Source organism: Cebus imitator, unplaced genomic scaffold, assembly GCF_001604975.1.
Source record: "Cebus imitator isolate Cc_AM_T3 unplaced genomic scaffold, Cebus_imitator-1.0 Scaffold36, whole genome shotgun sequence".
Classification (NCBI taxonomy): Eukaryota; Metazoa; Chordata; class Mammalia; order Primates; family Cebidae; genus Cebus; species Cebus imitator.
The window spans coordinates 5106109-5131843 of NW_016107351.1; the positions used below are offsets into that span (position 1 = coordinate 5106109).

At 53.7% G+C, this 25735-nt stretch overlaps 2 protein-coding genes across 15 annotated transcripts in view; one reads left to right on the plus strand and one right to left on the minus strand.

The window, feature by feature from the left end:
• The window catches only part of TMC6 (transmembrane channel like 6), a 17371-nt gene extending 5588 nt beyond the window's left edge, over positions 1-11783 (plus strand). For 2 of the 5 annotated variants that reach the window (XM_017525016.2, XM_017525018.2), the window contains 11 exons: positions 696-840; positions 2059-2214; positions 2608-2759; positions 2918-3097; positions 4250-4345; positions 4562-4637; positions 5424-5557; positions 5710-5886; positions 5967-6045; positions 9067-9143; positions 9479-9755. In XM_017525016.2, coding sequence (XP_017380505.1) covers positions 696-840; positions 2059-2214; positions 2608-2759; positions 2918-3097; positions 4250-4345; positions 4562-4637; positions 5424-5557; positions 5710-5886; positions 5967-6045; positions 9067-9143; positions 9479-9539 — 1333 coding nt within the window. In that variant the 3' untranslated portion in view covers positions 9540-9755. Of the gene's footprint in view, positions 1-695; positions 841-2058; positions 2215-2607; positions 2760-2917; positions 3098-4249; positions 4346-4561; positions 4638-5423; positions 5558-5697; positions 5887-5966; positions 6046-8720; positions 8766-9066; positions 9144-9478; positions 9756-10755 lie in introns of those variants that run through there. The other 3 variants (XM_037737221.1, XM_017525017.2, XM_017525015.2) reach the window with 3 other exon arrangements.
• Positions 11784-14540: 2757 nt separating this feature from the next.
• The window catches only part of TNRC6C (trinucleotide repeat containing adaptor 6C), a 147792-nt gene continuing 136597 nt past the window's right edge, over positions 14541-25735 (minus strand). For 5 of the 10 annotated variants that reach the window (XM_037737226.1, XM_037737227.1, XM_037737225.1 and 2 more), the window contains 5 exons: positions 24647-24763; positions 24000-24194; positions 19936-20006; positions 18661-18800; positions 15928-17491 (listed from right to left, as the gene is read on the minus strand). In XM_037737226.1, the coding sequence (XP_037593154.1) occupies positions 17131-17491; positions 18661-18800; positions 19936-20006; positions 24000-24194; positions 24647-24763 (884 nt within the window). In that variant the 3' untranslated portion in view covers positions 15928-17130. Of the gene's footprint in view, positions 17492-18660; positions 18801-19935; positions 20007-23999; positions 24195-24646; positions 24764-25735 lie in introns of all 10 variants that reach the window. The other 5 variants (XM_037737230.1, XM_037737228.1, XM_037737229.1 and 2 more) reach the window with 2 other exon arrangements.

A 25735-nucleotide genomic window follows, 5' to 3' on the forward strand; every position in this document is an offset into this window, starting at 1 on the left:
CCACCCATCCACCTATTCACCCACCCACCCATTCATCCATCTACTTACCCATTCAGCCACTCATTCATCCATGCATCCATTCAACCATTTACAAATATATCCACCCACCTACCCACACGCATCTACGTATTCCACAAACGTTCCCTGTGGTCAGCTCAGGGCACGATGGTAAATGAGCATGAGCCTGTCCTGTGGGGGCGTGCTGTCTCTGGGAGAAGGTGGACCACTGGGCTGGGACAATCCAGGAGCCTTAGCGGTGTTCCCCATGTTATGGGAGCACTGGGGAAGGAGTCAGGTTGCTTCTCAGGTGAGGTGGCACTTGCCGTAGGAGAGGAAGGTTAAATAAGAGTGGGGATGGATGAAGAAGCAGGGAAGATGTTTTGGTCAATGGGCCCAGCAGTTCTGAGGTGAGCCCAGCATGTTCTGTCCGTGTCTCGCTGGGAGGCAGCCAGCCAAGTCAGTGGTGAATGCAGCCGTGCCCCTTCTGGGCATGCGGCTGGTGGGTGCCGTATTGGATGAGACTGGTGTAGAGGGCTGGGGTGGGGCAGAAGCATGGCAGGAGGTCCATGCAGGGCCCAGAAGGCTCCTGAGTAGGTGGCGGGGCCTGGCTGCCGAGAGCACCCCGTCTGCCTTCTCCCCTTGGCCTCTGCCCCCTCAGCTTGTCGGTTGCCCTGTCTGTGTGTGCCTCTCCTCAGCATGGCTCACTCTTTTGGGGAGAGCTACCGGGTGGGCAGCACCTCTGGCATCCACGCCATGACCATCTTCTGCTCCTGGGACTACAAGGTGACGCAGAAGCGGGCCGCCCGCCTCCAGCAGGACAGCATTCGCACCCGGCTGAAGGTGAGCGGCCCTGGGAGCCCCCACCCGTGGGCCCTGGAGCACCTAGCTGGCCTGCCCAGCTCCCTGCAGGCCTGGCCCTGGGCCCACTTAGGACCACATGGCCAGAACTGTGTTCTAGAGGGAGGGCCATCTGTCCGTGAGCTGAAGTCCGGGCACTGGGCAGGCGTGGCCTTCTGCTCGCAGTGACGGGGCAGGCCCTGGGTTTTGCTCAGGTACGCGCCCCTCAGTTACGTGCTGCCTCTGTTGTCTGCCAGTGGGTGGTAGCACCGTGCCTGGTGAGCACCCAGGAGCCAGCCCCAAGGCCTCAGGCCCCAGCTGGCACATACCCCCTGGCTGGTGTTAGCTTGGTTGGTGGCCCCAGGCGCCCAGTGGGTGAGGACTGTCATCTTTTCTTTTTTCTGTTTTTTGAAATGGAGTCTTTCTGTTTCCCAGACTGGAGTGCAGTGGTGCAATCTTGGCTCACTGCAACCTCCGCCTCCTGGGTTCAAGAGATTCTCCTGCATCAGCCTCTCGAGTAGCTGGGACTACAGGTGTGCACCACCATGCCCAGCTAATTTTTGTCTATTTTTAGTAGAAACGAGGTTTCACGGTGTTGGTCAAGATGGTCTCGATCTCTTGACCTCATGATCCGCCCGCCTCGGCCTCCCAGAGTGCTGCTGGTATTACAGGCCTGAGCCACCGCACCCGGCCGACTGTCATCTTTTCTGTGTCTGAGTGAGGAGACTGAGGCTGAGGCCAAGGCCCTTGCAGAGGTCTCGGGGCCAGGAGGCTGCAGAGCTGGGGGCTCGTGGAGCATTCTCTGCCTTTCTGGGGTTCTCTGCTTTGAGGAGCTCAGAGTTGTGACCTGTCAGCAGTCATTCCATGGCGGGGCTTCTCGTCACTGGGGAGCCATCCACATCCACAGGGAACAGGAAGGGACCTCTGAGCAAGGCTCTGGCCCCAGCAGGCAGGGCTGGGAGGCGGGAGGAGAGCGGTTGAGGCAGGCCTCGGGAGTGAATGCCAGTCGAGGCACAGAGGCCTCCCAGCAGAGGACTGGGTCCCCTCTGTGCGGAGGGAGGGCTCTGGACAGGTGAGAGGGCAGGTGGGGTGTTGGGGTCCAACCCTCTGTCCTGGGTCAAGCCTCCTGGTGTGTGGCGTGTGTTGTGTGTCATGCTGTGTCCGCGCACTGCACGTGTCCGTGCTCTGGTGTGGGTGACAGGGACACGGTGCTGCCTGCAGGAGCTTCTGGCCGAGTGGCAGCTGCGGCAGAGCCCCAGGAGTGTGTGCAGGAGACTGCGGCAGGCAGCCACACTGGGGCTCGTGTGGCTGCTGTGTCTGGGGACCGCGCTTGGCTGTGCTGTGGCTGTCCACGTCTTCTCGGAGTTCACGATCCAGGTGCAGGGATTGGGGGGAGCCTGGCCTTTGCTGGGAACATGTCCCCAGCGACTCTGGGCACCAGCCCCCTGGGGAGACAGCCTTGCCTCCCTTCTTCCACCCAGCCAGGCCAGGGTGCCGTGTGCGCTGCGCCCCGCGCTGGGGCTCCCTCCCAGCCCCGCTTCTCGCCCTTGTCTTATCTCATGGCCTTTTTTTTTTTTTTTGGTTTCTTGTTTCTTTTCCACAACGTGTGTCCCTCCCACTTCCTGTGTGGTTTGAACTTGAGACTGGGGAGGGCCAGATCTTGGAGGAGGGAGATGCTACTTGCCAGTTCCACCCCGGCCCCTCCCTGTAGCTGCCGCCTCCCACCGTGGATGGGGGGCTTCTGTGACACCGCCCCCTGCACCCCTGCAGAGTCCGGAGGCTGCTGGCCAGGAGGCCTCGCTGCTGGTCCTGCCCCTGGTGGTCAGCCTCCTCAACCTGGGGGCCCCCTACCTGTGCCGCATCCTGGCTGCCCTGGAGCCGCAGGACTCCCCAGTGCTGGAGGTGTACGTGGCCATCTGCAGGTGTGTGGCTGCACATGGAAACACCCTTGGTGCTGGAGCTGGTACCGCTTGTTTGGCTCTGGGTGTATCTTGGGTGACCAAGCCCTCGGTGGGGGCCCTGGGGTGCACCTTCTGTCTCCTGCACTCATGCCTCAGCCTCTGCGCCCCGCCCTCCACAGGCACCTCATCCTCAAGCTGGCCGTCCTGGGGACACTGTGCTACCACTGGCTGGGCCGCAGGGTGGGCGTCCTGCAGGGCCAGTGCTGGGAGGACTTAGTGGGCCAGGAGCTGTACCGGTTCCTGGTGATGGACTTCGTCCTCATGCTGCTGGACACGCTTTTTGGGGAACTGGTGTGGAGGTGAGGGGGCCCGGGGTGGGCTGGGCTAGGCCCATCTGCCCACCCCTGAGTCCCTTGAGCGCCCTCTGGGCACCCTGGGCGGGGCTGGCGGGAGCATTCTCCCCATCCTGGCGTGTGGCCAGGGAGCTTCCCCGACCTGGATCTTTCAAATCAGGGCCCCGTGTCTCCACCCTTCAGAGGAACACGCAGGGAACAGAACCTAACTCGTTTTTAGATTGGAAAGGAAAACAGTTTCAGAGTGTTGTGTATATCACAGCCTCAGTCTAGGATGCAAAGGAAAAACAGGCGGTAGGGAACAGACAGCAGGGGAACATTTAAAAAATGTTCCAGTCCGGGTGCGGTGGTGCACGCCTGTAATCCCAGCTACCCGGGAGGGTGAGGCAGGAGAATTTCTTGAACCCGGGAGGCGGAGGTTGCAGTGAGCCGAGATCACACCACCACACTGTAGGCTGGTGACAGAGCAAGAGCAAGACTCTATGTCTCAAAAAAAAAAAAAGAAAAAAAAAGTTTCAGGTATTCTGCTGCAGGTCCTGGCACTTCAGCTGTTTTATCCTCTTGGTGTTTTCTTTGAGAATATGTAAATTTAATAATAATAATAAGATTAAATCAGGAGGAGGCCCGGTGCGGTGGCTCACGCTGTAATCCCAGCACTTTGGGTGGCTGAGGTGGGAAGATCACTTAAGCCCAGGAGTTTGAGATCAGCCTGGGCAACAGAGCGAGACCTCATCTCTAATAATAACTAAAAATAAAAATTAGCTGGATATGGTGGTGTGTGCCTGTAGTCTCAGCTACTTGGGAGGCTTCGGTGGGAGGATCACTTGAGCCCAGGAGGTCAAGGTTGCCGTGAGCCGTGATTGTGCCACTGTGCTCCAGCCTGGACGGCAGACTCTGTATAAAAAAAGAAAAAATCACTTAGTGCTGGAGTTAATGCTGTTATTTGGCACTGGGTGTATCCGGACCTACTTAGGATGAGGCCAGTGTGACCGAACCCCTAGTGGGGGCTCCCAGGCTGGGGGCTGTCTCTCCTTGGCATTATCTGTGGAAGGGCCAGGATGTCACCTGGATGGCAGTGCCTCTGGGTGTGGGGACTCGGGCCCGCCTCCCTGCACGTGGCTGTTCCATCTAACTCTCTGGGGTCCTCCTGGGTGGCAGGATTATCTCCGAGAAGAAGCTGAAGAGGAGGCGGAAGCCTGAGTTTGACATTGCCCGGAATGTTCTGGAGCTGATTTATGGGCAGACTCTGACCTGGTGAGGGGCCTCCGCGTGCCTTCTGTTGTCTGGCCCCTAGGTCGGTGCTCCTTTCCCCGAGGCCAGAGCCAGGCCCAGCCGTGGACCCTGGAGTGATGCGGGCCCTGACCCCGGGGACCCAGTTGTGGCCACTCTCACTTGCCCTGCCCGTGGTCTGGAAGCAGCCTGGTGGCCAGGGGGCACTGGAGCGGTCCCTGAACTACTGTTCCTCCCCAGGCTGGGGGTGCTCTTCTCGCCCCTCCTCCCCGCTGTGCAGATCATCAAGCTGCTGCTTGTCTTCTACATCAAGAAGGTGAGGTTGCCAAGGGCTGGGCTAGCAGGGTGGCCTGGCAGTGGGGCAGGACTCAGTGGGCAAAGCGTGGGACACTGGAACCCTCCCCATGAGAGTGGAGTGTGGCTGGCAGCCCTGGCTGCCCTGGGCTCTCTTCCTCAGCCCAAGGGGCGGCTGACCTCTCCTGGCATCGCTGTCTTTGGCAGACCGGAGCTGGGTGCGGTGGCTCACGCCTATAATCCCAGCACTTTGGGAGGCTGAGGGGGGCAGATCATCTGAGGTCAGGCAGGCCGGGGAGCATTCGATGGGGTTCAGAGGTCATCACCGGGTGCCTGTGTGCACCTGGCCAGGGCTCTGGAGACACTAAGCCTCCCTCCGGCCCTCTGGGTCCCTGGGAAAGTGACCCTGGTCCTCTGTCCTCAACCGGGGCATGCCCAGTGGCTAAGAACTGGGACCTTTGTTCCCATGCTGGCTCCTGTCTTCTTTGGCCTTGTTTCCTCATCCGCGCAATGGGGACCATGTTCCAGTGGGGACTGAGGGAGGTGGCGTGTAGCATGTTGTGTGCAGAGCCTGGTATGGCAGCGACCTTCAGTGGACGGAGGTGCTGTGGGCATCACCCCTTTGCATGTGGGTGACCTGCAGGCCTCCGTTTTCCTCTGTAAATGAGGTAGCTGCAGGGAGCAGGCTCCTGTCCTGGGCTCTGCCTGGACACACAGCCTCGGTCGCCCTTCCCTCCTGAGCTCCCCCAGGCCTTGGAGGGTGCCGAGGGGTGGCAGGACGCTGGCAGAACGCAGCCTTTCCCCGCAGACCAGCCTTCTGGCCAACTGCCAGGCGCCGCGGCGGCCCTGGCTGGCCTCGCACATGAGCACCGTCTTCCTCACGCTGCTCTGCTTCCCCGCCTTCTTGGGCGCCGCCGTCTTCCTCTGCTATGCCGTCTGGCAGTGAGTGAGGCGGGTGGAGGGAGACCCTTCTGTGCCATCCCGGAGTTGGGTGGTGGTACCTGGGGGGCCGAGGCTTGGGATGAAGGCAGGCTGGGAGGGAGCCTGGCGGGCTGTTGCCTAGGCTAGGGATTCCTGGGCAGCCTCTTCCCCAGGGTGAAGCCCTCAGACATCTGTGGCCCCTTCCGGACCCTGGACACCATGTACGAGGCGGGCAGGGTGTGGGTGCGCCACCTGGAGGCGGCGGGCCCCAGGGTCTCCTGGCTGCCCTGGGTGCACCGGTACCTGGTGGAAAACACCTTCTTCGTCTTCCTGGTGTCGGCGCTGCTGCTGTGAGTCCTGCAGGTGGGGGTGGCCCTGGGGAGATGGCCCTCGCTGGGCCTGCATCAACCCGACAGCCCCTCTCCTGCAGGGCCGTGATCTATCTCAACATCCAGGTGGTGCGGGGCCAGCGGAAAGTCATCTGCCTGCTCAAGGAGCAGATCAGCAACGTGAGTGCCCCCGCCTCAGCTACCCTCGCCCCCACCTTCTCAGTCATCTGGGTGACACTCCTCTCCACTCCCCTGCCAGCTCATCCCCAGCCCCTGCATACCTTCCCTTCTAGGCCTCCGCTGGTGAGAGGGTTTGTTTGCCAAACAAGTGACCCTGATCAATACGTGCACTTCAGTGCAAGTGACAAAGCAGCCGTGAGACAGATCCCCAGGGACCTCCAGGGACCCACTGGAACTGGGGCCCTGGGGGGGGGGTGTGTGATTTCAGCCCCAGGGTGTGGCCCTGCTTGAGGGTTCAGACAGTCTCCGTGAGGGCTTCCGAGATCCTAGAAATGGATTTTGGGTCCCTGTGGACTCTTCATTCATTTTACAAACAGGTGCAGTCAGGACTGAAAATAGTTTTTTGAAGAAAACACTGCTGGGCTGGACGCGGTGGCTCACACCTGTAGTCCTAGCACTTTGGGAGGCCAAGGTGGGAGGATGGCTGGAGCCCAGGAGTTCGAGACCAGATTGGGCAACAGTGAAACCTCGTCTGTACGAAAACTTAAAAGTTAGCTGTGTGTGGTGGTGTGCGTCTGTAGTCCTGGCTATTTGGGAGGCTGAGGCGGAGATCGCTGGAGCCCAGGTGGAGGCTGCAGTGAGCTATGATCATATGATTGTGCCACTGCGCTCCAGCCCGGGTAACTGCGAAAACCTGTCTCATTAAAAAAAAAAAAAAGAAATAAAAAGGGCCGGGCGCAGTGGCTCAGGCCTGTGATCCCAGCACTTGGGGAGGCTGAAGGGAGAGGATCACTTGAGGTCAGGAGGTTGAGACCAGCCTAGCCAACATGGCAAAACCCTGTCTCTACTAAAAATACAAAAATTAGCTGGGCATGGTGGTGTGTACCTGTAACCTCAGCTACTCGGGAGGCTGAGGCAGGAAAATCAGGCGAGATCGCGCCACTGCACTCCAGCCTGGGCGGCAGAGGGCGCTGATGAGGCTCTCATGCTGTCATGGGAGTGAGCTGCATATGGAGGTGAGACCCCACATCCCAGTGGCAGCCCCCAGGAGGACTGTTCACCCAGTAGCTGGCCCCCGTGCCCACTCCCTCCACTCCTCTCTGCCCAGGAGGACCTCCTTGTGCACTGGACAGCCGCCAGGCTGGACACAAGGCACTTTCCCCCCACCCCCAGGGCCACCCAGCCTGGCCTCCTCCCCGAGACCTCTCCCCCTGAAGAATGGCCTGAGAGGCAGGTCTTGGCCTTTCCTGGCTTGCTTCCTGCTGCTGGGCTCTGCCCCACCCCCACCAGGGCTCCCAGTCCCCTTCCATTGCTGTTTGTCCTCTCCTCCTGCAGTATTTCACTCGGGCTGGCGAATGCGTGCATCCTCAGGTGTGCTCCACACCAGGGCTTGGGGGGCGCTTGTTGGGGTCAGTGGCTGGTGTCTCCAAGGTGAGGGCAGGGCGGGCTGCAGCCAGTGGGCCTCGGCAGACATATGACCCTGCTGCTGGCTAGCTGGTGCCAGGAGCCAGGCTCCAGGCAGCTCGTCCCAAGAGCTTATGGGGACAGCTCCCCTGTTTCTTGGGTTGTGAACACTGTCCCATCTCCTGCCTTTTCCATTTGGCCACACAGAGCTGAAAGCAGGGCATCTTGACTGCAGTGGTCATCTGGCCATAGACATTGGAAGTGGGAAATGGCTCCTGCCCTACTGGGTGGCATTTCAGAGCCCCCGGGGCCAGGTGGGGTGGGCAGGGAATGCAGGGGAGGAGAATCCCAGCTCCCTCCACTGGCTGATGCTCTGGGATGGGGAGGAGCTTTCTCCTGGGGGATGCTGGCTGCAGCGGCTACCCAAGGCCGAGCTCTGACCCCAGTCTCTGGGGCCCGACCTGAGCTTTCCCCAGGCAGGTCATCATGGCTCACGCGTACAGCCCCTCTGTCCTCAGCAGCAACTTGACAGAAGCAGCTTGGGATGTTGCTTAAGGGGCCTGTGGTCCCTCCTTGAAGGTGTTCGAAGTGGTCCTCCTAGGCTGCGCCAGGTTGCCAGGTGCCCAGAGCCAGTCAGCGTGGATCCTGACAGGACTGCTCTGTCCTCTTTGTGAAGGTTCCCAGCAGGGAATCCCGGTCTGACCCCAGTGCCTGTGCACCAGGTCCTATGCTGAGTGCCCCCTCTGCTTGTCACATTTCATTGTCGAAAGAGCTGTGGGTCACTCTAGGACTGGCCCCAGAGAAGTCCCCGTCCTAAGACTGGAACCTGTGACTGTTATGTGGCTTGGGGAATTAAGGTTTCAGGTAGAATTAAAGTTGCCAGTTAGCTGACTTTTGGTAGGAGACGACCCTAGATTACTGAGGTGGCCTAGCATGATCTTAGGGTCCTTAGAGGTGAGAAATGGAGGCCAGAGGGTCAGGGTCAGAGTGGTGCCACATGAGCTGGGCGGGCTAAGAGCCAAGGACTGCCGAGGCCTCTGTAAGTTGGAAAAGGTGAGGAAGGAGATTCTCCCTGGAAGCCTCCAGGAGGAACGCAGCCCTAACGATGCCTTGATTGTAGCCCAGTGAGACTCAGTTTGGACTTCTCACCTCCGGAACTCAAAGATGAGAGACTGGTGGTGGTTTAAGCCACGAAGATGATGATAGTTCATTACGGCTGAAGCAGGAAACTAATGTAACCCCCATGATGTGTGTTATTACCCCCTTTACAGATGCTGCCACTGAGGTCAGAGGGTTAGTAACCCAAGGCAGAGCCAGTAAGTGGCCAGGCTGGTTTTAAATTGAGTCAGGCTGGCTCTGGGCTGCTGATCACATTTCCCTTTTCACTTTGGCCACTAGGAAGCTTAGATCCACACATATGCCCAATTCCTGGCTCTTGGTTTTTCCTTGTCCTTGTTTTGGTGGCTCTTTCACCTTTTATTTTACCTTTTTGCTGCTTGTGATGTTGAATACACCTCATGAGTTTTCCCTTAAATGCAGTTTGGAACAGGGTGGCTCTGGATGGGTTGATGGATGGATGGGTGACTTTTCCTTCCCTTTGTGTTCTGGACTTTCTAGGAGGGGGAGGACAAAATCTTCTTAATCAACAAGCTTCACTCCATCTACGAGAAGAAGGAGAGGGAGGAGAGGAGCAGGTGAGAGTCCGTGGAGGGTTTGGGGCCACTCTGAGCCAGGAGAGAGGGGTCACGGCTGGACAGTGGGGCTCCCTGGGGCTGCACCATGACATTGCTGATACTTGACCACTTTTGACCTACAAAAGTCCCCACCCTGGCCTCCGGCCCACGCTCACTGTCTCTAGAACCTTCTCTGGCCTCTGGAGCCTGACCATTTTGACAGGGACTTGAAATAATCTCAGGAGAAAGGCTGTGGGGAATTTGGCCTGTCCCTTGCTTGGCCTTGGCTGTGCCCAGCCAGGTTGCAGGGATGTTGACGCCTGTGGGGTTCCCTTGCTGACATCTCTTTCTGGCAGGGTTAGGACAAGTGAGGCTGTGGTACCTCCTACCCTGATCACAGATGAACGGGATGCCTAGGAGGACGGGGATGGGCTTCGAGGGCCCACCCAGCACCCTGAGACCACACTGGTGTCTCCCAGTGACCCCGCTGGATACCAGGACAAGGACGACACTCTGCTTCTCCTCTTGAAAGCTAGGCTGGAGCTAGAAGGGTGGGTGAATCCAGCTTGGGCACCCCCAGTGAACTCTGCCCTGTGACTCTATTTATTCCGATTAAAGGGGTTTTGCAGATGGGCTTGTCCCTTGGGACTCTGTGCGTGATTACCATGTCCATGTCCAGGGCCTGCTTCCTGCTGCCTTGGGGCCACCTCTGGGCACAGGTCTAGGTCGTGGGAACCTCAGCTGGAGCAGGGGCGCCCTCTGCTGGCCAAGCCCCAGATGGCAGGGGCTGGACAGTGCCAGGGCTTGATCTGTTCACTGCTTTTGACCAGCCTGAACCTGTGCCTGGGGGGCGCTCACCTGCACAGATGAGCCGAGCAGGCAGAGATTGTGACCAGAGCGATGCATCAACCATTGGGTGATGCTGTAGCAACTATTGGAGCAGGAGGGAAATTTAGAGGGACTTGGGATGACGTTTCAGTTACAAATGAGCTGTGGTGACAGGTGCCTCTTACACAGAGGCAGCCTGGACTTGGAGGTGAACAGGGTTTGGTGGGGTAGGGCTGGCCCCCTGCTTCTGGCTGCCAGCAGCTAGCTTGGGGGGTGGCGACCCTGGGTCTGACTGGGCTGAGTGAGGAGCCCGTGGGATACCAAAAACCCAAGGCTGTGGGGTGGGGACAGGGATTCGGGGACCAGCCCATCATAGCCCGGGGCTCCATGTCTCCAGCCTGTCATGGCCCAGGGCTCCATGTTTGTAGGAGCTGTGCTTGGGATTAGGGTGGTGAGCCCAGGGTCAGAAAGCAATGGGCCCAGAAAAGGGTCAGACCCAGGTGGAGATGCCACTGGCCGTTAGCAGAGCCCCAAGCTGGGCCCAGCCCACCCGGACCCGTGGGGAGGCTCCTGCACTCTGAAGACATCTGGGTGCTGCCACTGGGGCCCAACAGAGTGGGCATTCGGGTGGATCTGACCAAAGTGGTGCTTCGGGGCCTCTGCAAGTAGCTGGTGTGGATTCTGGGCGGCTGCCTGGGGCAGCATCTTCAGGCATGAGCGCTGCTGGGTGAAGCTGCATGGGCAGTCCGGAAAGTGAGACAGTCCAGAGGGACTGACCTCGGCTTTGTGGCCCCCATCTGTGCAGACGCTGTCCTCCAAACCATTACGGTCTCTCTCTGGATGGGGACGTACGCCTGCCACTGCTGGTTTGACAGCATGATCACTGGTTGTGATCTGTCAAGCTCGCCTTGCCAACCTCACAAAGGACAGTAGTGGCTGCTTATGGCAGGGAAGTGGAAGAACTTGCCCCAGATATTTCTGGAGTCAGTGTGTGTGCTAGTCAGTCTTTTGTGTCAACCAGGCCAGGCTGTGGGGCCCAGTGATCTCAACAGGAACCGAGGTGTCCTGTGAACATGTGCTGCTGTAGACAGTGAACACCTACAGTCGATTCACCTAAAGATCATCCTTGAGAACGTGTGGGCCTTATCCAATCAGCTGAAAGTCTTCGGAGCAAAAACTGATGTTTCCTAGAGAAGGAATTCTGCCTCAGAGGGAGGCGTCCACGCCCGCTTTATGTCCAGCCTGTGGCCCCACGGCTGGGTGAGCCTGTCCTCTTTCCCTGTTTCTGTCTCCTACTGATTCAGTCTCTGGACTCACTGTGTGGCCCCAGACCCTCCAGTGAGGACCGCCCGTGTTTCTTCAGAGCAGCCCTTGTACGCTGCAGACCAGGCTTCAGCTTGTCCCTGGGAGCCCTGGGGCATGTTCTGTGACCTCCCAGCTCCTCGCCTCATGGGGCATGATTCCTGTGTGTGCTGCATACCACACCTGGCACTGTTTGGCACGTTGCAGGGAGGCCATGCTCGCCCCACGAGTGCAGCCTAAGATGTGGAAACTGGAAACTGTTCTAGCGGATGGGAACTTGACGCTATTTCTGGATGAATGACAAGGCTCCTCGACGCCACTGCTTCTCGGCCTTGGCTGCACAACGGAATCCCCTGCGGAGGTTTTGAAAACACTGGTACTCGCTGCAGGCAGTGGCAGCTGCTTCAGAGACTGAGGTGGAGGATTGCTAGAGGCCAGAATTTTTGGTTTGTTTTTTGAGACAGAGTCTTGCTCTGTTGCCCAGGCTGGAGTGTAGTCCCGTGATCTTGGTTCCCTACCTCAGCCTCCCGAGTAGCTGGGATTACAGGCTTGGGCCACCACACCTGGTTGATTTTTGTACAGTAGAGATGGGGTTTCACTGTGATGGTTAAGCTGGTCTCAATCTCCTGACCTCAAGTGATCCGCCTGCCTCGGCCTCCCGAAGTGCTGGGATTACAGGTGTGAGCCACTGTGCCCACTGAGCCGTTTTTAATCCAGCATGGGCAACAGCAAGACCTGCCTCAAAACGAACAAAAAACCTCTGGTGCCTGAGGCCCACCCCCAGCTGATTTGGATGTGAATTATCTGCCAGGCACAGGGGCGCACACCTGCAATTCCAGCACTTTGGGAGGCCAAGGCGGGCGGATCACAAAGTCAGGAGTTCAAGACCAGCCTGGCCAACATGGTGAAACCTGGTGTCTGCCAAAAATACAAAAATTGGCCAGGCGTGATGGCAGGTGCCTGTAATCCCAGCTAATTGGGATGCGGACGCAGGAGAATCGCTTGAACCCAGGAGGTGGAGGTTGCAGTGAGCTTAGACCGTGCCACTGCACTCCAGCCTAGGTGACAGAGCAAGACTCTCAAAACAAACAAACAACAGAGACCTCTAATATGGGCCAAGGTTGAGAACCCCTTCTCTGGGCCCCATCCAAGCACCAGATTGTCACAAACGCATGCACGCACTCACACCTGTGGGCTTGGAGGGCTTCGGAAACGTGCTTGTTTTTTTTGAGACGGGGTCTCGCTCTGTTGCCCATCCTGGAGTGCAGTGGCTCAATCATAGCTCACTGCAGCCTTGACCACCTGGGCTCAGGTGATGGTGCCTCAGCCTCCCAAGTGGCTGCTTCTGGTTTTCATGACGACCTGGGGGCCAGGCACTCTACACTTGCTGCTGTTCGGGGCCAGCCCTGCACTGGGAAGGCCCATCAGCCATAGCTCCTCCGAGCAGCACCGATGTGCAGAGCTAGGCAGCTTTGTTTCCATCTGGATCCTGCGCAGGTTTTCTTGGTCCATCCGTAGATACTGCACTCCTGCACCGGATCTTCGTGGGATGACCCACTGCCTCCGTTGGGCTCACCATGACGCCTCTTGGTCTGTTGGCTTCTCCTCCCGCGTTTGAACAATCTTCTCTGCATACCACACTGCTAGCCACTGGACACCCTGCTTTCGACCTTTACCATTTTGTCATGGTATTGCCAAGTTAGTTAAAAAACAAAAAGGAGGCTGGGCACAGTGGCTCATACCTGTATTCTCATAAGTCTGACACCAGCCTGGACAACATGGCGAGACCCCATCTCTACAAAAAAAAAAAAAAAATGAAATGCGCTGGGTGGGTGGCGCATGCATGCCCGTGGTCCCAGCCACTTGGGAGGCTGAGGTGGGAAGCTTGCTTGAGGTCAAGGCTGCAGTGAGCTGGTATTACATCACTGCACTCCAGCCTGGGAGACAGAGACTGTATGAACAAACAAAAATACAAACCACAAAGGGCTACTCTGAACCTGTCATTAAAAAAATAAAAAAAAAAAATTATGGATACAAGTGAAGAATCTGTCATTTTCCTCAAACCTGCTTTTCACCCATGGTGGAAATGCTGCTCCAGGGCCACGAGGTCTTTGCATGGGCTCCCCACATGGGGCCTTGGCTTACACTGTGCTCCCCACCTGTCCCGAGTTCCCAGTCTGTCAAAATCCAACCTGGTCTCCCAGGCCCAGGGCAAATGCCACGTCCTCCATGGAGCCTGCCGCATCCTTTGCACACTCGGGCACTGACCTTGTTCCCCCAGCACACATGCATGGGTACAGCTTGCCCCTGTAGCCACTCAGGCACAAAATGAACTCTTGCAGAGGGTCCGGAGCGCAGAGCAAAGGGTTGCTGCTTCCAGGTTCAAGTGCATTTGAGTTTCATTCCCAGAATCCTTTTTCTGGTCTTTAATTTCTTCTCTGGATTAGGTCCCACTCATTGCTTTCCTTTTCAATTTCCAAGAGGTTGCTCAGAGCCAGCAGTACCTGCCTTCCCCGTTGCGGGGGTCAGCCTGTGGCGGGGTGGGGGGGGTCTCATCCTTTTGATGGAGTTGGCCCGCAATGGGCAGGTCCACCTTTGACCTTGCTCTCTGAAGTGGAAACAGAAAAAGAGACTTGCTTGGTTTGAGGGGCCACCGGGGGTGCTTGATCTCTCTTCAAAGGCCTGTCTGTAACACCAATGCCACACCGGTGGCACTGACTGGCCACCCTGAAGGCCACGACCAGTGTCCTAGGAAGGGACTTCGGCTGTGCCACTGAGATTTTGGGGTTAGGCTGCTGCTGCCTCACCCAGCACCGACGTTCCACTGTGCTCATACAAAAATGAATGGCATTAAGATGTCTAGGAAACACAAAAAACCCTCATGACTCTTCTCTCCAAAGACTTTTTAAGCTCAAAGTGGACCCTAGGCAAAAGTGAGCGGCATTCCTTTGCCAGGACTCTAGGCGGGCCCCAGCCTCCTCTTGCTGCCGTCCCAGACAACAGCAGTTACCAGATACTGACTCGGACGGGCTGTGTGGCTAGAGAGCTAGAAAGCTTGGTTGTGCCTCTCAACAATTATTAGTAAAATTTCAATATTTACAGCGAACTCACAAAGCAAATGACAGAATAAAGCAAAACAACTGGAAGTCTACGTTTCCCTCATGAGACGGAGACATGTGTGGACTCTGAGAATATGATGGCAGGCCAGCTCTCCCAGCTGCAGCGTGCAGAGTGCACATCCACAGTGTCCATTTTGCAAGATGAAATACACGTTACTTTGAACAGCCAAGAAAAAAAATTGCAATTTATTAAGATTCAATAAAGCGTTGTACTTTTGAAAGCAGATTTCGATGCATGTTCTTCAACAATCACATTCTATGAGAAAAACGTTAAGAGCCACAAACTTGTTTTTTAATCTCAGAGTTACAATTAAATCCAAAATAAAAGGTCCAAAAAAACCCCAAAAAACCTCAAACCCCCAAAACAAACTAACATATTGTTGACTTTCATCCCCAATTTTAAAACATCAGAAGTTCTTCTACAGCTCAGTGCTCACTGGCAGCACAGGAAGTGGTATGTCGGGCACGCACACGCACGCTCACACGCACATATATTGGATATACATACGCAGGTGTATGTCCATCGAATATATAGAATGCATGTAATGGCAATGAGATGCAGTCACTGAGGGAGGTTGGTTTTGCTAAATACCCTACTAAACTTGAGAAAAAAAGTCTTGAACCCAGTTTGTGCATAGTTCATGATCCTCTATAAAACCAGCTTTTGTTGATCTGCAACCTTGCAGGACCTTTTTTTTGTATATATTTTTGTTTTGATAAAACCATTAAAAAGCTAATTAAAAAAAATGTAATGCACAAGTTTCCTGATCAAGCAGGCAGGGAGCACAATGTTCATATATATATATTTTAAAACATACTTGAGGGTATGTTATTCCATTGTCTTTCTTCCTTGCAAAACAATCAAAACATTGATCATTCTTAAAACATAAAGCAATTTTTAATATATAAAGCACTCTTCAAACATCTATTTCTTTTGAGTCCATTATTTGGTAAATATGTAACTGCTACACATTAGAGATTAGGTATTTTTCTTCTTTGTCTGTTTTTTTTTTGTTTTTCTTTTTTTTTCATTTTTTTCATTTTTTTTTTTTTTTTTTTTTTTTTTCTTCATTATGCACTTTGCAAAATATTTCAGCTTTTTAAATAACATCTTCAGTGCTAGGAGTTGGGTTTAAAAATACATGAAATGGTGTGGAGCTGCCCTCGGGAGCCCTGGCTTTCCTGAGAGCGCGTCCGGCATGTGCAAGACAGTTGCCACAACGCCTGTCACCTTGACGAACGGGCGAAAGCAATCGACAGAGCCCACGACGATGGCCGAGGGAACAACACTGTCCCGTCCCAGAGCTCTGAAGGAGCATATCTGCATTCTGAAAATAGGTTTCTTTACGACGGAAGTCTTTTTTTTTTTTTTAATTCCTTTTTAAATTTTTAAAATTTTAAAGTCTGAAGGAGAAAAAAAGGTCTGTAAACAGGTGGGAGCCCAAACCCCAGGCTCCCCCAAAAGCAGTCACAACCCATGTCCAAGTGCTTGTTTCTGTTCCTGCCGCGGAACCATCCGTTCTTTACAAGTATCTATGGCCACAGTTCAACAACAGTTTTTTTCTCTTTAACTTTATATTCCAAATGGAAAAATGGTGCAATACTCTGGTAATAATTTTCTTGCATTAGTCCACAATAAAAAGCTGCTAAAGGTAGGTATACATATTATTTCTCCAGAGATATACACTGTACTTTTAAAACGCAGTCACAGAGTCCTTGAGTAAACATTTACACTTGAATTGTCGCCGGCCCTGTCCTGGGAATTCTCTGTGATGTATAGGGTTAGCTAAAGGAAGGGCGAGGACACTCAGTGCAAAGTTAGAAGCTAATAGTAACAAACGTTTGACCAATGCGCCAAAAAAAAGCATATATTGAATACAAGGGAAACCCACAGTTAAATCCTCACACGCTTTCAAACACACGGACACAGAGATCTGCGCGCTGTGAGAATCACGCACCACACACGCACACACACACTTGTTTCAACACGCACACATACACACTCACGTAGGCTATGAACTTAGAAATTTTTCCTAGAGCCTGTTCTGTGTACTGGTGTCAACCTGGAAGTGTAGAATTAGAAAGTATTCACATTTCACTATTGGCCTGCTGGATTCAAGTATTTGTATGTTTGATATGTCTTTTTTTTTAACTTTTAAAAAATATTTTTTGGGATAAAAAAAATGACATGAAAAAGTAATGAAACAAGGGTAATGTGCATAGGCGGATCCAGGGGAACAGAGAGCAGATCGCAGCCTGCGCCTTCCACTCAGCTCCCGTGCGGAGCCGCTCTGCGCCCAGCGGTCCACACCAGACTCTGCCCTGATTACCGGCCGCCTCTGGTAATGTGCATAATCGTCACAGGCTCATTTTAAATAGGCTTCACGTCTCCCTCCCTCCCCCACAGATAAAATAACCCTTTCCAGCCCACAATCTGAAAAGTGCCCTTCATGATAGAACTATTCTAAGCAGCTTTTATACTTAAAAAAAAAATCAAAATGACAACATACTATACAAACATAAGACACACAAAATAAAAAGCTACGAGGAATATCCTGTCATTAGCATGTGACGCTGACCGACCGCAGCCCGCACTGTTTTGGGAACAGTTCGCAAGGACTACGGCCAAGGTTCGTCTTCAGTCCTGGACAGAGGTACTCAAAAGGGCGGCCGCCGCGGGTCCAGCGGGTGTGTGGGGGCCGCCCAGCTGGGAGGGTACCGGGAGGGGTCAGCTCTCCTGGTGCTGATGATGGCAGCTCCTACAGGGACTCCCCGCTGAGCAGGTCCCCGGGCAGCAAGGTGGTCAGCGGGGTGGGACTGCCGATCACCCTGCTGTCGTCGGCACTGGGCGGGCCCCACAGGCTGCTGGAGTACTGGGGCACCCCGCCCCACAACAGCTCACTGCTCCCCTTGCCACCCAGGCACGGGGCATTCCAGTGGCCAGCATCGCTGCGCACCAGGCCATGGGAGCTGCCCGCTGCGCTGAGCCGCGGCTGGCTGGATGCGCTGCTGGACTGCCAGCTGGAGGTGGGTGGCAGTGCCTGGCCTTGAGCTAAGAAGCGATTCACTTCTTCTTCGCCAGCAAACTCCGCCAGGATGGTAGTGTTGCCCAGGACGCACCTGCAACAGCAAGATGGGGTGCGTGAGCGGGGCCACCCCAAGTCCTGCTGCATTTGTGGCACTGGCTTTCTGTCTCTGTATTGGGAAAGGTCACCCGGAAGTCAGCCTGTGGTTTCTGTTTTGCCATTTCCAAACCCAGCCTGTGAATGTTTTTCGCAGTTGAGACTAGTGGAAGGTGGATGGCAGCAGCCTCCGGTGGGTACAGAGAGCACCTCTGCAAGTGCAGGAGTACACCAGGAAGCTCGAGGCTCACTTAGGGCCAGGGTCACCCACTGTCATTTGCATCCTGGGCTAAAAACAGGAAGGACTAATATCAAGGTCGCATGTCTCAAGTGATGTGACTGATCAGGTCTACTCATACTTCTATCAAAACCAACCTTTCGTTGAAGGGCTGGCTGTGAGGACCGCTGCAGGGCCCCATGTAGAAATGGGTGACAGTCCCCCACGCTTCCGCCGGTGGGAGGGTGTTTTCTATCATTGTGATCTGTGTGTACTTTTTGGGGGGTCTCTCCCTAGCGGAGGGGGTAGACACAGTAACTCAGCAGCAGAAGAAACCAATAGTAAGTCCCAGGATACCTGTGAGGAACCGACCTGCGTCACCTTCCCTCAATTCCTTTGCTGAAGTCCTCACCCCCAGTACCTCCCATGCAACTGTGTCTGGAGATGAGTTTTTAAGAAGTAATTAAGTTAGATGAGGTCACATGGGTGAGCCCTAGTCCAACATGACTGGTGTCCTTATAAGGAGAGAAGATAATGGCACAGACATGCACAAAGAGATGACCATAAAAGAACACTGAGGGAGAGGCCAGGCGCAGTGGCTCACGCCTGTAATCCCAGCACTTTGGGAGGCTGAGGCAGGTGGATCACCTGAGGTCAGGAGTTCGAGAGCAGCCTGACCAACATGGTGACACCGTCTCTATTTAAAAAAAAAAAAAAAAAAGAACAGAGGGAGAAGGCAGCCATCTACAACCAAGGACAGACGCCTCAGGAGAAAGCAGCCCTGCCCACACCTTCGTCTTGGGTGTCAGACTTCTGGCCTCCAGAAGTGGGTGGGTGGCCAGCCTGTGGGATCCTGCTGTGGCTCAGGACACCCGTGCAACACCCCTAACCTAACACTCTGGGGGATGTGGAGCTACTTGGAGCGCTGAGGTGGCTGTGAGGAAACATACATGTGCAGAGACTTCTGGGCCTTGGCAGCCTCCTCCTTGGAGCTGTACCGGACCACGGCATTGCCTTGAGTCAGGTTCAGGTGGAATGTGATGAGAGGCCCGTGTTGCAAACACAGTGTCCGCAGTGTGGAGCCATCGATCTGACAGAGGAAGCACAGGGGCATGAATGAGTTTGCTTCTAATTTCTTTCACTACCTCCTTCCAAAGAAAAAACATGACATCAGATACACTAAACACTAGGAAAATGTTTTCTTTAAAAGGGCTAAAAACTTTACAACATTAACATTTTATCTCTGTGGCCAAATGTGTAATTGAAATAGTGGATGAGGCTGGGCACAGTGGCTCAGGAGATCAGGAGTTTGAGACCAGCCTGACCAACATGGTAAAACCCTGTCTCTACTAATAATAAAAAAAATAGCCAGGCGTGGTGGTGTGTGTCTGTAATCCTAGCTAGTCCAGAGGCTGAGGCAGGAGAATTGCTTGAACTCAGGAGGCAGAGGTTGCAGTGAGCTGAGATTGTGCCACTGCACTCCAGCCTTGGTGACAGAGTGAGACTTTGTCTAAAACAAACAAACAAACAAACAAACAAAAAAAACCTCTTGGATGTTTCAGTTTTATTTTATGAGTTAGGCTAATTGGAGGAAGGAGAAAAGCTCCATTTTGAGTTCTGCTTTCTTTTCACCAGATCACGTCACACAGTGCCTCTGGTTTGCAAAAGCCACCTGGGCCCAGCTGCAGACAGGACTTGGGAGACATGCAGGTAGGTGTGGCCTGGGTCTCAGGAAGACTGGCTAGCCCATAGTCTGACGTGGCCAAACCACTCTTATAAGAAACATTATAAAAATATACACATGGGTTCTCACTATGTTGCCCAGGCTGGTCTTGAACTCTTGGGCTCAGGTGAGCCTTGGCCTCGGCCTCTCAACGTGCTCGGATTACAGGCGTGAACTACTGCATCTGGCCAGGCCAAACCACTCTTGAATGGGTAGTTGTAAGATAAACAATTCTGTTTACAGAGAACAACACTTTTCCAGCCTCTAGTGGGTAAACAGTTCACCAGGAACATGTCAAAAGAGGCCCCTGGGCCCCATCTGCTACTGCTGCTGCTGGAGCAATCCTGGCACTTGCTCATCTCCTCCTGTGCAGTGTCACCTCTGGACCCTGACCAAGAACCCCCCGCCACCCTGCCACACCAGACAGCCTCATCTGCATCAGAAGCCAAGCAGGACCCCTCCCTGGATCGTGCTCAGTGACGCAGGGGCACCGGCATTGCACCTGGGGAGTGAGGTTTCGAAGAACAAGCCAGCTGCTGGTTCTTCCTGAGGTGTCGGTGCTCCAGGCAGAACCTGCAACAAGAGGGGGAACCCAGTTGACGAGGCCCCGTGCCAGTGGATAGTGTGCCCCCCCGCCTCTTACTGTGCTCAAGTGTCGGCCAGCACGGGTCGTCACCGCATGCGCTAGGATAGCCTTCTCAGCCTGGGGGGGCCTGTGCTTTCTTTGGTAAACCAAAATCTCAGTCCCTGCAGACCCCCTTCCTGCTGCCCTGTGGAAACTCTGACTTCTTGGATCTTCCCACCAGGCCAGGAGGCCCGTGTTTTTCCATCTGTGCCAGCAGTGACGGGGTGATGATAGGCCTGAGAATCTCCAGGGAAGCTCTGGTCTTCACGTCTGCCTGCCCCCAGCCCCCAAGTGGAATCAGTGCTTGCAGGTTCTTCTGGTTAATACAACAGAGCAAAACCCTAAAGGCTGCTGCTAAAAGGAGGGCACTGTTACTTTCAAACTGTTTGATACGGTTTGGCTGTGTCCCCATCCAAATCTCATCTTGAATTGTAACTCCCACGATTACATTTTGTGGGAGGAACCTGGTGGGAGGTAACTGAATCATGGGGGCAGGTCTTTCCTGTGCTGTTCTGGTGATAGTCTCTCACAAGATCTGATAGTTTAAAAAATGGGAGTTTCCCTGCACAAGCTCTCTCCCTTCTCGTCTGCTACCATGTGAGATGTGCCTTTCGTCTTCTGCCATTGTTATGAGGCCTCCCCAGCCACGTGGAAGTGCAAGTCCAATAAACCTCTTTCTTTTGTACATTGCTTCGTCTTGGAATGTCTTTATAAGCAGCATGAAAACGGACAAATAAAGAAAACTGTTACCCCAGTAGAGTGGGGTGCTGCTGAAAAGATATCCAAAAATGTGGAAGGAACTTTGAAACTGGGTAACAGGCAGAGGTTGGAAAAGTTTGGAAGGCTCAGAAGAAGACAGGAAAATGTTGGAAATTTGGAACTTCCTAAAGTCTTGTTAAATGGCTTTGACAAGAATGCTGACAGGGACATGGACAATAAAGTCCAGGCTGAGGTGGAACTTGGGAGCCAGAGCAAGGGTGGCTCTTGTTGTTTTAGAAAGAGACTGGTGGCATTTTGCCCCTGCCCTAGAGATCTGTGGGACTTTCAACTTGAGAGAGGTGATGTAGGGTATCTGGTAGAAGAAATTTCTAAGCAGCAAAGCATTCAAGAGGTGACTTGGGTGCTGCTAAAAGCACTCAGTTTTGCTGGGCACAGTGGCTCATGGCTGTAATCCCAGACCTTTGGGAGGCTGAGGTGGGCGAATCACAAGGTCAGTAGTTTGAGGCCAGCCTGGCCAACACAGTGAAACCCATTCTCTACTAAAAATACAAAAATTAGCTGGGCATGGTGGCATGTGCCTGTAGTCCCAGCTACTTGGGAGGCTGAGGCAGGAGAATCACTTGAACCCAGGAGGCAGAGGTCATGGTGAGCCAAGATGGCACCATTGCACTTCAGCTTGGAAAACTGGTTGGGTACAGTGGCTCATGCCTGTAACCTCAGCCCTTTGGGAGGCTGAGATGGGTGGATCACCTGAGGTGAAGAGTTTGAGATCAGCCTGGTCAGCATGGTGAAACCCTACCTCTACTAAAAATATGAAAACTAGCTGGGCATAGTGGTGCACGGGAGCTACTTGGGAGACTGAGGCAGGAGAATCGCTTGAACCCAGGAAGCAGAGGTTGCAGATTGCTCCATTGTACTCCAGCCTTGGTGACAAGAGTGAAACTCTATCTCAAAAAAAAAAAAAAAAAAAAAAAGGAAGTCTCATTTTCTGAGAAAAATTTCAATCCAGCTGTAGAAATTTGCCTAAGTTAAGGAGGAGCTGAATGTTCATCCCCAAGACAATAGGGAAAATGGAGACTATCTCCAACGGTATGTCAGAGGTCTTCATGGAGGCCCCCTCCCATCACAGGCCCAGGGGCCTACGAGGAAAAAAGATGGCTTCATGGGCCAGGCCCAGGGTTCACATGCTGTGTGCAGTTTAGGAATCTGGTGACTTGCATCCCCACCACTCCAGCAGTGACTAAAAGGGCCAAGGTACAGCTTGGGCCATGGTTCAGAGCATGCAATCTCTAAGGCCTGGCAGCTTCCACGTGGTGTATGAGACTCCGGGTGCACAGAAGTGATGAACTGAGGTTTGGGATCCTCCAACTAGATTTCAGAGGATGTATGGAAACACCTGGATGTTCAGACAATAGTTTGCTGCAGGGGCAGGGCTCTCATGGAGATCCTCTGCTAGGGCAGTGTGGAAGGGAAATGTGGGTGGAGCCCCCACACAAAGTCCCTACCGGGGCACCACCTAGTGGAGCTGTGAGAAGAGGACCATTGTCCTCTAGACCCCAGAACAGCAGATCCACTGACAGCTTGCACTGTGTGCCTGGAAAAGCCGCAGACATTCAACAGCAGCCTGTGAAAGCAGCCAACAGGGAGACTGTACCCTGAAGGGCCACAGGGGTGGAGCTGCCCAAGACCATGGGAACCCACCTCTTGCCTAAGCATGATCCAGATGTGAGACATGGAGTCTCTTTGGAGCTTGAAGATTTGACCGCCGTGTTGGATTTCAGACTTGCATGGGGCTTATAGCCCCTTTGTTTTGGCCAATTTTTCCTATTTGGAATGATTCTATTTACCCAATGCCTGTACCCTCACTGCATCTAGGAAGTAACTAACTTGCTTTCGATTTTACAGGCTCACAGGCGGAAGGGACTTGCCTTGTCTCAAATAGACTTTGGACTGTGGACTTCTGAGTTAATGCTGAAATGAGTTACGACTTTGGGGCACTGTTGGGAAAGCATGTTTGGTTTTGAAATGCGAGGACATGAGATTTGGGAGGAGTCGGGGAGGAACTAAATGGTTTGGTTGTGTCCCCACCTAAATGTCATCTTGAATTGTAACTCCCACAATTCCCATGTTTCATGGGAGGAACCCAGTGGGAGGTAACTGAATCATGGGGGCAGATCTTTCCCATCTTGAGTGAGGAAGTCTCCTGAGATCTGATGGTTTTAAAAATGGGAAATTCCCTGCACAAGCTCTCTTTTTTCTCGTCTGTCGCCACGTGAGACATGCCTTTCACCTTCTGCCATAATTGTGAGGCCTCCCTAGCCATGAAGAACTTTAAGTCCAATAAACCTCTTTGCCAGTCTCGGGTACGTCTTCAGCAGCAGCGTGAAAACGGACTAATACACTATCTGTAGTTGATTTTAAAAATTTTGTTATTTATTATTATTTTTCTAGAGACAGGGTCTCACTCTGTCATCCAGTTTGGAGGGCAGTAGTTCAAGCATTGCTGACTGTAGCCTCAATCTCCTGGGCTTGAGCCATCCTACCATCTCAGCCTCCCCGGCAGTTGGGATCCCAGGTGTGCGCCACTGTGCCCCCCTAAATTTTTTATTTTTTTGTGGAATGGGGGTCTTGCTTTGTTGTCCACAATGGTTTAAATCTTCAGTTTCTTAAATTCCCAGTACATTTCATCTCTGAGGTTCAGCAAGCAGCACCTGTGAGGAGCCTACAGAGCTGCAATATTATGAGAGTTGTGTTTTCAAACTGGTAGGGTTTGTTTTTGGCCTGCAAAAGCCTTATGTTCCAATGATGTCTCGTGGAGAAGCAAATAAAAAAAGCAGAAATCCAGATCCCTGTGCGATGGGGCCTAATGGGGGCAGAGAGCCTAAAGGGCTGTGCAGGCCTCTGACGGCCCAGTACAGGGCAGCCGCACTCCTGAGGATGGAGTTGGCCAGTGTGGGCCCTCAATGGGTGCTGGGACCGCCTGGAACTTCCTGGCCCAGAGCAAACCTGCTGCATGTTGGCACACCTAGGCTGATGCTAAAAACACCAGGCTCACCCAGCTAATGCCCTGGACATCTAGGGCAGCCTTGGTGCCCTCCTAAAGCCTCCCAGGCTCCAGAGTTAGAGGCAGGGGTCCTTACAAAGGAAGTGGAGGACAAAATGATGAGCACATCCCCTAAAGGGTAAGGCCCCCACTGGAACATGAAGAGCATGGAGCTTACCCGAGGAGTAGGAGCTGGTCCAGCCGAGGGGGCTGGCACCCCAGGTGGAGGAAGGCTTGGGATTGGTTAACCCTGGAGGTGGCCTCGTGGGTGCAGTAGTGTTTCTGGGCACCTTCCACAGTTCATGAGACAGAGAGGCTTGTGTGTGGGAGGCCGGGCCAGAGGACCACGTTGATTTAATGTCTGACAGTTTACCTAGAAAAGCAGAGACATGGAACATATGCAGCCTTGAGACAAAGAAAAGTCACTGCTGTGTTTGGGGAGCCACAGCAGACCGTGACAGACAAAGGAACACCGAGTCAAGCCCCTGGCAAACTCAAGTAACTAAATTCCCAGAAGTTTCTGCATCTAAGTTTTCAAAACCTTGCATACCCCTTGTCTTGTGGCCATGGGGGAAAGGAAGAGAGAAGGCAGCGGGCCTACACACTTGTATGGAGAAGAGGTAACCACTTCCATGCATGTGCAAGCCCATATGCCCAAGGCACCGGCTGTGCCTGGGCAAGGCCGCCACACATCCTCCATCCCACGACACAGCCTCCCAGCTCAGGGAGTCAGTAAAGAGACGGGAAAAGCTGGGGGCCTGTCAAAAGTTTTGTTTGTGGAAAGAAATAAAATTCTACCTGCAAGTGGAGAGGCTGGGCGCGTACCTGCAACACTAGGTGCGGATGCAATGCTGCTGAAAGAGCTACTGTAGCCGGAGGCACTGAGTGGCCAGGCACTCGAAGAAGGCAGCGTGGCATTCTGAGATGATGGCGGGGAGGACCCTGCAGAACCAAAGGCGGCACTGAGCAAGGTGGTGGCAGCATGCGGGTTCGTGACTCCAACTGTGGGAGTTGAGAATCTTAACCATCAACAATCAATCTCTCCCTAGGCTGCTGAAGGCTGAACATGAAAGTGTCATGTGGGAAGGAAGGGACAGGGCATGCCTCCTACTCTGGGTCCCTGCAGCCACTCAGGGAGGCGTAGGGTGTGGCTGAAGGCTGAGGATCAAAGGGCAAGGAGCAGCAGCAGCTTCTTTGAGAAGAGAATTCCTGCCAGAATGCTTAAAATACCATGTCAGAGTTTTAAAGGACTACATTGATTTCCTCTCCCAAATAAGATAAAATAAAAATCCAGAGCAATCTATGCCCTTTCACAGTTCAAACAATGGCCACAAATAGAAGAACAAAACTCCAAGCCTTTTATTATAAAATTTGCCATAAAAATTTGAGCATTTCTTCTGATTGGGGTGTCCCATCAGCTTCCACTCATATTTTGCTTTAAAAATTGTGTTTTTTAGAGACGGGGTCATTGCAGCATTACCCAGGCCACAGCACAGTACCTATTCAGAGGCGTGATCATAGTGCACAGCAGTCTCTACCTCCTGGGCTCAGTGATCCCCTTTCCTCAGCCTCCTGTGTGGCTGGGACCACAGGTGCATGCCACCATGCCCAGCTCTTAATTCCATTTTTAAATATAGGAATATTTAAGAGCTATCTGTTCTAATAACTATTTATATGAACTTGAGTTATTCTATCCCTAGGACTGCAGTTTTCTGAGGAAAGCTTGTCCCTGTGCCTGGACAGGAGAGTTGGGGTAAATGGGCCATCCTTAAGGCACCTCGATTCCTTGTGAAAAAGCTCAGCTCGCGGCCAGGCGCAGTGGCTCACACCTGTAATCCAAGCACTTTGGAGGCCAAGGCGGGCGGATCACCTGAGGTCGGGAGTTCAAGACCAGCCTGACCAACATGGTGAAAC